The following is a 12,305-nucleotide window of genomic DNA, read 5'->3' as shown; positions in this document are numbered from 1 at the left end:
TAAGTTAAATTATTTCTTTTTTTTAATAATTAAATAATTTAGAAAAGAAAAATAACGTTACTAACGTATAATAAAAGACATCTGTTGAAATTTGGGCTCTTCCTTTTTTCGAAAACGGTTAGTTTGATAATACGTGCGCTATGGAGAAACGATCGAAGAATTTTATTTCTTGCGATAAAAAATTGTTAGTGGAATTAGTTATGGAACGAAAATCAGTAATAGAAAATCAAACGAAATAAAATATCCACAAACATGGTAAAGAAACAAGCATGGGATGAACAGTTTAATCAAAATTCGCAATCTTTTAACACACATCACTGTCATTAATCACACTTATCGAGTCGATATCGGCTTGTTGCATGCGATATAGTTATCGATCCGATATCTCCTATCGATCCTTTCAGAAACTCAAATGACCGATATCGCCATAGTTATCGATCAACAGCGCGATATCGGTTCGATATCGACATGCATTTTCGTACGAGAAACCGGCCATAAAAATCAATACAATTGCGACAAAAATTGTACTAAAAATTGTATATTGTATAAAAATATATATCAACGATATGGCAATGTCGCTCAAGCAACGCTGCCAGATCGTTGGTGTATACAGTACGAGTCATAAGTGCCTAATTTGAAATCGGTTCAAAATAAAATATTGTCAAAATAAATATTGACGCAACTACGATTCCCGAGTATTAGCTTTAATAACTTCAAAAAACTACAGATTCAACAAATTCTTATATTTTCGCATCTATCTCGATATTGACGTATCTAAAAGCAAAAGTGTAAAAGAGCAATATTGTTAACAATAAAATTTGCTACAACATTTGTTGTAAAAATTTTTTCATAATATGCTCCGATTCCCAAATGTTACCATTAGCTAATAGTAAAACAAGGAAATTCATCAAATTTTTAAATTTTTCTCAATATTGACGCATCTGAGAGCAAATATATAAGAGAACAATATTGTTAAGAACAAAATTTGCAACAACTTTTGTTATAAAAGTTTTTTAATAACATGCTTTAATTCCCAAATGTTACCATTAACACTACTAAAACAAAAAAATTCGTCATATTTTCATATTTTCCTATTTTTCTCAATATTGACACATCTGAGAGCAAATATACAAGAGAGCAATATTGTTAAGAACAAAATTTGCTACAACTTTTGTTCTAAAAGTTTTTTGATAACATGCTCCGATTCCCAAATGTTACCATTGGCTAACAGTCAAATACGGAAATTCATCAATTTTTTAAATTTTCGTATTTTTCTCAATATTGAAGCATCTGAGAGCAAATATACAAGAGAGCAATATTGTTAAGAATAAAATTTGCTACAACTTTTATTATAAAAGTTTTTTGATAACATGCTCCGATTCCTAAATGTCATCATTAGCTAACAGTAAAACAAAGAAATTCATCAAATTTCCAAATTTTCGTATTTTTTTCAATATTGACTCATCTGAGAGGAAATATACAAGAGAACAATATTGTTAAGAACAAAATTTGCTACAACTTTTGTTATAAAAGTTTTACGAATGTTACCATTAGCTAATAGTAAAACAAAGAAATTCATCAAATTTTCGTATTTTTCTCAATATTGACGAATCTGAGAGCAAATATACAAGAGAACAATATTGTTAAGAATAGGACTAGCTACAATATTCGTTCCAAAAGTTTTTTTATAACATGCTCCGATTCCCAAATTTTACCATTAGCTAAGTAAAACAAGAAAATTCATCAATTTTTAAAATTTTCGTATTTTTCTCAATATTGACGTGAGAGCAATATTGTTAAGAATAAAATTTGCTACAACTTTTATTATAAAAGTTTTTTGATAACATGCTCCGATTCCTATATGTCATCATTAGCTAACAGTAAAACAAAGAAATTCATCAAATTTCCAAATTTTCGTATTTTTTTCAATATTGACTCATCTGAGAGGAAATATACAAGAGAACAATATTGTTAAGAACAAAATTTGCTACAACTTTTGTTATAAAAGTTTTTTAATAACATGCTCCGATTTCCAAATGTTATCATTAGCTAATAGTAAAACAAAAAATTCATTAAATTATCAAATTTTCGCAACCGGTCGATAAAAAAAATGGTGACAAAATTAATTGCAATCAGTGAAGATTTTTACATAATATTTTTACGACGTCGCGTCTTTATTTCTTTATGTAGGTAAAGAAAGGCGCGACGTACTGTCTAGAATGCATAAAAAATTGTCCTGCTTTTAATTTTTGTATTAAGATACGTAATATATCTCAAATTTAAGCTAAATGATTATATTTTGAGATAGGATTAAAAAAATATAGGGTTTGATGATATACTTTTGGAGAAAAAAATTTCTGAAGAAAAATTGAATTCATCAAAATTTCATATTTTCCTATTTATCTCGATATCGACGCATCTGAGAACAAATATACGAGAGAGCAATATTGTTAATAACAAAATTTGCAACAATTTTTGTTCTAAAAGTTTTTTTATAACATGCTTTGATTCCCGAATATTACCATTAGCTAATAGTAAAACAAGGAAATTCAACTTTTCAAATTTTCGTATTTTTCTCGATATTGACGCATCTGAGAGCAAATATACAAGAGAGCAATATTGTTAAGAATAAGACTAACTACAATATTCGTTTCAAAAGTTTTTTTATAACATGCTCCAGTTTCCAAGTGTTACCATTAACTAATTTGTAGTACAGCGAAATTCATCAAATTTTCATATTTTCGTATTTTTCTCGATATTGACGCATCTGAGGACAAAATTGAAAGAGGGCAATATTGTTAAGAATAAAATTTGCTATAACTATTGTTTCAAAAGTTTTTATGTAATATGCTCCGTTTCTCAAATATTACCATTATGCAATAAATGCAATAAATTCATCAAATTTTCATATTTTCGTGTTTTTCTTATACAAATACTTATTACGTATTTGAGAGCAAAAATGAATCTGGCATTTGATGTGTGTTTCTTTCTATAATAAGTAATACATTTTATGATGAAGTTTTTTTGTAAAGTCGAAAGATGTCAATGTTTAATTGTAGCAGAAATGGAAAATCTTTGTTAAACTTTAAAAAATCATAACAACTTTATTTATTGGAACTAAGAAATGATATTTTTTTTAAATTAAAGCTTAAACTTTAATCTTCATTTCTATGTATAATAAGTAATACGTTTGATGATAAAGTTTGTTTGCAAAATCGAAAAATATCAATCTTTAATTATAGCAAAAATCGAAAATATTTGTTAAATTAAAAAAAAAACCTAGCTAGAATATAATCACAATTGAGCTATATCTGGTTATGGATTGTGTATTCTTCCATCATTATAAACAATTTATGTTCAACATTTATCAATCCTAGTTCCTTCGTAATATATTGGGTCTCCAGTTATATGCCTTTTTCTAGAAAATATGTATCACCTCTAAAAATCTTGACAACACTTTAGTAGCTTCATTAAGTTGGTGTAGGCAACATTTCACCTCCTTTGCACCTGCATAGATTGCTATGTGATCTGCATAATATATCGCAGTAACAATTAAAATTTAATTAAAATTTGTTTTTGTTATTTTTATTAAATTCTTTATTTTTTAGCAACTACAATCCAATAACTGCTAATAATATTCCAATTTTTTGACCTTCTTTATCTTAACAATTATTATTGTGAAAACCATAGTACAAATCAGAGTTGCCAACCTATGTCGACCAAATGTCGGTAAAAAATCGGTAGGTTTAAGTACAAAGTCAGAAATCGTTGCAAATTTTATTGTTAACAATATTGCTCTGTTGCACTTTTGCTCTCAGATGCGTCAATATCGAGAAAAACACGAAAATATGAAAATTTTACGAATTTTTTTGTTTTACTAGTGTTAATGGTAATATTTAGTAATCGGAGAATGTTTTCAAAAAACTTTTAGAACAAAAGTTGTAGATAATTTTGTACTTAACAATATTGCTCTCTTATACATTTGCTCTTAGATGGGTCAATATTGAAAAAAATACAGAAATTTAAAAATTTGATGAATTTTCTTGTTTTACTATTAGCTAATGGTAACATTTGGGAATTGGAGCATGTTATCAAAAAACTTTTAGAACAAAAGTTGTAGCAAATTTTGTTCTTAACAATATTGCTCTCTTGCATATTTGCTCTCAGATGTGTCAATATCGAGAAGAACACGAAAATTTAAAAATTTGATGAATTTCTTTGGCAGCGCAAGAGCGGGCTCTTAGCAAAATTTAAGAAATACGGCTCGACTCGAACCAGCCACACACTTGACTTCGCCTTTTAAACAAGTATTGTAAGGCGACTTTTAAAAATAACTTTTATAAGTTACGCATTATTGTAAAGTTATATATAAAATAATATAAACGATATTGTGTCGAAATCGCGATAGGGACAATAAAGTAAGAAATTATTTTAATAATTTCTTATTCATGATCTTTTCCTTTTAATATCTTCCTTTTTTTGAATCAGTACCTTTTATTTTGTTTCCGAACCGTTTTCGAACAAACATCCTTGTTTTATTATTAGCTAATGGTAACATTTGGGAATCGGAGCATGTTATCAAAAAACTTTTATAACAAAAGTTGCAGCAAATTTTGTTCTTAACAATATTGTTCTCTTGTATTTTTGCTCTCAGATGCGTCAATATTAAGAAAAATATGAAAATTTAAAAAATGGATGAATTTCCTTGTTTTACTATTAGCTAATGGTAACATTTGGGAATCGGAGCATGTTATCAAAAAACTTTTATAACAAAAGTTGTAGCAAATTTTATTGTTAACAATATTGCTCTCTTGCACTTTTGCTCTCAGATTCGTCAATATTGAGAAAAATACGAAAATTTAAAAATTTGATGAATTTTCTCGTTTTACTATTAGCTAATGGTACCATTTGGGAATCGGAGCATGTTATCAAAAAACTTTTAGAACAAAACTTGTAGCAAATTTTGTTGTTAACAATATTGCTCTCTTGTATATTTGCTCTCAAATGCGTCAATATCGAGAAAAATACGAAAATTTAAAAATTTGACGAATTTTTTTGTTTTGCTTTAGCTAATGGTAATATTTGGGAATCGGAGAATGTTATCAAAAAATTGTTAGAACAAAAGTTGTAGCAAATTTCGTTCTTAACAATATTGCTCTCTTGTATATTTGCTCTCAGATCCGTCGATATTGAGAAAAATACGAAAATATGAAAATTTGAACAATTTATTTGTTTTCTAGTGTTAATGGTAACATTTGGGAATCGGAGCATGTTATCAAAAAACTTTTAGAACAAAAGTTTTAGCAAATTTTGTTACTAATTTGATATATTTGCTCTCAAGTGCGTCAATATTGAGAAAAATACACAAATTTAAAAATTTGATGAATTTTTTTGTTTTGCTTTAGCTAATGGTAATATTTAGGAATCGGAGAATGTTATCAAAAAATTGTTAGAACAAAAGTTGTAGCAAATTTTGTTCTTAATAATATTGCTCTGTTGTATATTTGCTCTCAGATGCGTCAGTATTGAGAAAAATTTTAAAATTTGATGAATTTTCTTGTTTTACTATTAGCTAATGGTAACACTTCGGAATTGAAGCATGTTATCAAAAAACTTTTAGAACAAAAGTTGTAGCAAATTTTGTTACTAATTTGATATATTTGCTCTCAAATGCGTCAATATTGAGAAAAATACAAAAATAAAAATTTTTATGAATTTCCGTATTTTACTATTAGCTAATGGAAATATTTAGGAATCGGAGAATGTTATCAAAAATTTTTTAGAACAAAAGTTGTAGCGAATTTTATTATTAATAATATTGCTCTCTTGTATTTTTGCTCTCAGATGCGTCAATATTGAAAAAAATACACAAATTTAAAAATTTGATGAATTTTGTTGTTTTACCTTTAGCTAATGGTAACATTTGGAAATCGGAGAAAGTTATTAAAAAATGTATAAAACAAAAGTTGTAGCAAATTTTGTTCTTAACAATATTGTTCTCTTGAATTTTTGCTCTTAGATGCGTCAATATTGAGAAAATTACGAAAATTAAAAAATTTGATGAATTTTCTTGTTTTACTATTAACTGATGGTAATATTTGGAAATCTGATTATATTATCAAAAAATTTTTAGAACAAAAGTTGTTGCAAATTTTGTTATTAACAATATTGCTTTCTTGTATATTTACTCTCAGATGCGTCAATATTGAGAAAAATACGAAAATTAAAAAATTTGATGAATTTTCTTGTTTTATTATTAGCTAATGGTAATATTTGGGAATCGGAACATGTTATCAAAAAACTTTTATAACAAAAGTTGTAGCAAATTTTATTCTTAACAATATTGCTCTGTCTTATTTTTGTTCTCAGATGCGTCAATATTGAGAAAAATACGAAAATTTAAAAATTTGACGAATTTTTTTGTTTTACTTTAGCTAATGGCAATATTTAGGAATCCGAGAATGTTATCAAAAAATTGTTAGAACAAAAGTTGTAGCAAATTTTGTTCTTAACAATATTGCTCTGTTATATTTTTGCACTCAGATGCGTCAATATTGAGAAAAATTTAAAAATTTGATGAATTTTCTTGTTTTACTATTAGCTAATGGTAACACTTCGGAATTGAAGCATGTTATCAAAAAACTTTTAAAACAAAAGTTGTAGCAAATTATGTTATTAATTTGATATATTTACTCTCAAATGCGTCAATATTGAGAAAAATACGAAAATTAAAAATTTTATGAATTTCCGTATTTTATTATTAGCCATAGGTAATATTTAGGAATCGGAGAATGTTATCAAAAACTTTTAGAACAAAACTTGTAGCAAATTTTGTTCTTAATAATATTCCTCTAGTGTATTTTTGCTCTTAGATGCGTCAATTTCGAGAAAAATACGAAAATATGAAAAATCGGAGTTTTTCTTGGAGCAGAGAGGGAAGGATTTTAGACACAAACACACTTCGTTTTAACCGTTTTTATTTGATTTAATCTCCATTTCCTATTTTTTGTACCTCTCTCTTTACAATATTCTTATTTAGACTTTCTTTTTATTAATCGTAATAAAATTATGTACAACTTTAACGCGACCAAACACGTGCTTGTACATACTCATTGTGCACTACTTATTTTTTTTAATCATTTTTGCATTAATTAATTTCTCTTTAAACCAACAAAAAAGAAATTAAAAAAACGTCCTCCTCCTCCTCCTCTCCATGGGTGGATTTCTTTTTTGGCAGTGATTCATATCATTTTTTTTTATTTATTACTTAATATCCCTCTTTTCAATCCAAATTTACTCCTCATCTAAATTCGATATGTATTCCTTCTTTTTCGACCTGTCACACCAAGACCTCCATTCTGGCCCCTTTTCGCATCACGCGAATTTGACCATGTTGTACTTCCGGTAAACCCACACACTTAAACGTGAACGTAACCGTTTGAGAACCAAAGTTAGCTTCAAACCTGCATCATTAAAATGTTATCATATCTTAAATGATGGCAAAAAAGATATTTACTCCGTGGTTATGTTGACTTCCGGGGCTTTTCCAAGCGCGTTTTGAACGACGAGGAAGAGTTTGGTGACGATTTCGATTACGTGGCCCGTTTGGAGCACGAAATCGCCCTTTTTCCGACTCATATCGCCCTGGAATAAGCACCCCGTGGGTTCAGATAACGCGCTTGAGGTGTCTGAGGTGACTAGAGGCGATGACTAAGTCGTTTTTTGCAACAAAAAGCAGAGTACTCGTTGGAACTACCTATTAATCTAGCTGCCTAAAGGGTAAAGGGGTGGGGAAGTACTTACGGCTTTAATATGGACGACGGCGACGTCGTCTAAGAACGGCGATAAAGAAATGCGGTATATCTCCGTGGCAGGCACTCTATATTTAATCTGTAAGGTACGTTGGTCCAGAATAAGCATGGATCTTGTTGAGACAACAAGGAGAATTGGCACGAACTAAAATTGAGGAAATAACCCGCTTAGTTTTTCAATTACATCCCTATCACGAAAAAACTCAAAAATCGATTTTTGGTGCCTCAAATCGATCGTAACTCCTAAACTAAAAGCGATGGGGCAAAACTTTCTTAATAAATTTTGTTCGTTATAAACCTTAAAAGATATGTTTCTTAATCGATTTTATTCCAACTCTCTTAATTTTTCAATTAGGGATGTAATTCACGAAAAAATAAAAAAATTAAGGTTTTTGGTGATTCAAATCGATCATAACTCCTAAACTAAAAGTGATGGGGCAAAACTTTATTAATAAATTTTGTTCGTTATAAACCCTAAAAGATATGTTTCTTAACCGATTTTATTCCAACTCTCTTAATTTTTCAATTACATCCTTATCACGAAAAAACTCAAAAATTAAGATTTTTGGTGATTCAAATCGATCATAACTTCTAAACTAAAAGTGATGCGGCAAAACTTTATTAATAAATTTTGTTCGTTATAAACCCTAAAAGATATGTTTCTTAATCGATTTTATTCCAACTCTCTTAATTTTTCAATTACATCCCTAACACGAAAAAACTCAAAAATTAAAATTTTTGGTGATTTAAATCGATCGTAACTCCTAAACTAAAAGTGATGGGGTAAAACTTTATTAATAAATTTTGTTCGCTATAATCCCTAAAAGATATGTTTCTTAATCGATTTTATTCCAACTCTTTTAATTTTTCAATTACATCCCTATCACGAAAAAAACTTAACAATTGATTTTTGGTGATTCAAAATCGTCATAACTCCTAAATAAAAAGTGATGGGGTAAAACTTTATTAATAAATTTTGTTCGCTATAATCCCTAAAAGATATGTTTCTTAATCGATTTTATTCCAACTCTTTTAATTTTTCAATTACATCCCTATCACGAAAAAAACTTAATACTTGATTTTTGGTGATTCAAAATCGTCATAACTCCTAAATAAAAAGTGATGGGGTAAAACTTTATTAATAAATTTTGTTCGCTATAATCCCTAAAAGATATGTTTCTTAATCGATTTTATTCCAACTCTTTTAATTTTTCAATTACATCCCTATCACGAAAAAAACTTAAAAATTGATTTTTGGTGATTCAAAATCGTCATAACTCCTAAATAAAAAGTGATGGGGTAAAACTTTATTAATAAATTTTGTTCGTTATAATCCCTAAAAGATATGTTTCTTAATCGATTTTATTCCAACTCTTTTAATTTTTCAATTACATCCCTATCACGAAAAAAACCTAAAATTGATTTATGGTGATTCAAATCAATCATAACTCCTAAACTAAAAGTGATGGGGCAAAACTTTATTAATAAATGTTGCTCGTTATTAGCCCTAAAAGATATGTTTCTTAATCGATTTTATTCCAACTCTCTTAATTTTTCAATTACATCCCTATCACGAAAAAAACTTAAAAATTGATTTTTGGTGATTCAAATCAATCATAACTCCTAAACTAAAAGTGATGGGGCAAAACTCTATTAATAAATTTTGCTCGTTATAAGCCCTAAAAGATATGTTTCTTAATCGATTTTATTCCAACTCTCTTAATTTTTCAATTACATCCCTATCACGAAAAAAACTTAAAAATCGATTTTTGCTGATTCAAATCGATCATAACTCCTAAACTAAAAGTGATAGCGGCAAAACTTTATTAATAAATTTTGCTCGTTATAAACCCTAAAAGATATGTTTCTTAATCGATTTTATTCCAACTCTCTTAATTTTACAATTACATCCCTATCACGAAAAAACTCAAAAAATTAAGGTTTTTGGTGATTCAAATTGATCATAACTCCTAAACTAAAAGTGATGGAGCAAAACTTTCTTAATAAATTTTGTTCGTTATAAACCCTAAAAGATATGTTTCTTAATCGATTTTATTCCAACTCTCTTAATTTTACAATTACATCCCTCTCACGAAAAAACTGACAAAATTAAGGTTTTTGGTGATTCAAATTGATCATAACTCCTAAACTAAAAGTGATGGAGCAAAACTTTATTAATAAATTTTGTTCGTTATAAACCCTAAAAGATATGTTTCTTAATCGATTTTATTCCAACTCTCTTAATTTTACAATTACATCCCTCTCACGAAAAAACTCACAAAATTAAGGTTTTTGGTGATTCAAATTGATCATAACTCCTAAACTAAAAGTGATGGAGCAAAACTCTATTAATAAATTTTGTTCGTTATAAACCCTAAAAGATATGTTTCTTAATCGATTTTATTCCAACTCTCTTAATTTTTCAATTACATCTCTATCACGAAAAAAACTTAAAAATTGATTTTTGGTGATCCAAATCAATCATAACTCCTAAACTAAAAGTGATGGGGCAAAACTCTATTAATAAATTTTGCTCGTTATAAGCCCTAAAAGATATGTTTCTTAATCGATTTTATTCCAACTCTCTTAATTTTTCAATTACATCCCTATCACGAAAAAAACTTAAAAATTGATTTTTGGTGATTCAAAATCGTCATAACTCCTAAATAAAAAGTGATGGGGTAAAACTTTATTAATAAATTTTGTTCGTTATAATCCCTAAAAGATATGTTTCTTAATCGATTTTATTCCAACTCTTTTAATTTTTCAATTACATCCCTATCACGAAAAAAACCTAAAATTGATTTATGGTGATTCAAATCAATCATAACTCCTAAACTAAAAGTGATGGGGCAAAACTTTATTAATAAATGTAGCTCGTTATTAGCCCTAAAAGATATGTTTCTTAATCGATTTTATTCCAACTCTCTTAATTTTTCAATTACATCCCTATCACGAAAAAAACTTAAAAATTGATTTTTGGTGATTCAAAATCGTCATAACTCCTAAATAAAAAGTGATGGGGTAAAACTTTATTAATAAATTTTGTTCGTTATAATCCCTAAAAGATATGTTTCTTAATCGATTTTATTCCAACTCTTTTAATTTTTCAATTACATCCCTATCACGAAAAAAACCTAAAATTGATTTATGGTGATTCAAATCAATCATAACTCCTAAACTAAAAGTGATGGGGCAAAACTTTATTAATAAATGTTGCTCGTTATTAGCCCTAAAAGATATGTTTCTTAATCGATTTTATTCCAACTCTCTTAATTTTTCAATTACATCCCTATCACGAAAAAAACTTAAAAATTGATTTTTGGTGATTCAAATCAATCATAACTCCTAAACTAAAAGTGATGGGGCAAAACTCTATTAATAAATTTTGCTCGTTATAAGCCCTAAAAGATATGTTTCTTAATCGATTTTATTCCAACTCTCTTAATTTTTCAATTACATCCCTATCACGAAAAAAACTTAAAATTGATTTATGGTGATTCAAATCAATCATAACTCCTAAACTAAAAGTGATGGGGCAAAACTTTATTAATAAATGTAGCTCGTTATTAGCCCTAAAAGATATGTTTCTTAATCGATTTTATTCCAACTCTCTTAATTTTTCAATTACATCCCTATCACGAAAAAAACTTAAAAAATTAAGGTTTTTGGTGATTCAAATTGATCATAACTCCTAAACTAAAAGTGATGGAGCAAAACTTTCTTAATAAATTTTGTTCGTTATAAACCCTAAAAGATATGTTTCTTAATCGATTTTATTCCAACTCTTTTAATTTTTCAATTACATCCCTATCACGAAAAAAACCTAAAATTGATTTATGGTGATTCAAATCAATCATAACTCCTAAACTAAAAGTGATGGGGCAAAACTTTATTAATAAATGTTGCTCGTTATACTGGTGTGAAGTTATCCATAAATCCCAGCAATAAACTTAAAACATTAATAAATTCCGTAACCAATACGATTTGGGTAACCAAATTTCACACACAGGTCACTCTTACCCTCAAGAACAGCTAACCACCCCCATTTGGTAAAAAAAAAATTTTTCAACCCTCACCCCCGAAAAAGGGATGTTTTCGCCCTGATGGGCACCTTCGAATTAAACGAAATTCTACCACATAATAGAACACACTTCTAAGTATTTTTATCAATTTTCAAAACACCGTAAGCCCTAACGGTTTTCGAGAAAAAAAATCAGTATTATAAACCGCGGATGGGACTTTAGGGGTGAATTTGACCCCGTTGGGCACCTTTAAAATTGATGAAATTTTAGGATGATTTAGAGGATGCCTTTAGCAATTGAAATCAACCATCCAAACACCGTAAGGTATAACGGTTTCCGAGAAAAAAAATGTGTTATTAGACACTATAGGTACACAGCGCGGCGCGGACATTGGGGGTGAATTTGACCCCGTTGGGCACCTCCAAAATTGACGAAATTTTAGGATGATTTAGAGGATGCCTTTAGCGAT

At 28.4% G+C, this 12,305-nt stretch overlaps 1 protein-coding gene across 1 annotated transcript in view; it reads right to left on the bottom strand.

Annotated features, from left to right (window-relative positions):
• Window positions 1-6,960: 6,960 nt before the first annotated feature.
• LOC111421450 (Myosin 95E) overlaps window positions 6,961-12,305 on the bottom strand; it is a 58,424-nt gene continuing 53,079 nt past the window's right edge. The window contains exons 15-17 of the mRNA XM_071199169.1: window positions 7,804-7,956; window positions 7,517-7,710; window positions 6,961-7,463 (exon numbers count right to left, since the gene is read on the bottom strand). Of these exons, the coding sequence (XP_071055270.1) occupies window positions 7,340-7,463; window positions 7,517-7,710; window positions 7,804-7,956 (471 nt within the window). The 3' untranslated portion in view covers window positions 6,961-7,339. The remainder of the gene's footprint in view (window positions 7,464-7,516; window positions 7,711-7,803; window positions 7,957-12,305) is intronic.

The sequence above is a fragment of the Onthophagus taurus genome, chromosome 10 (assembly GCF_036711975.1).
Source record: "Onthophagus taurus isolate NC chromosome 10, IU_Otau_3.0, whole genome shotgun sequence".
NCBI classification, from domain to species: domain Eukaryota; kingdom Metazoa; phylum Arthropoda; class Insecta; order Coleoptera; family Scarabaeidae; genus Onthophagus; species Onthophagus taurus.
This window is presented reverse-complemented; position numbering and strand designations above follow the sequence as displayed.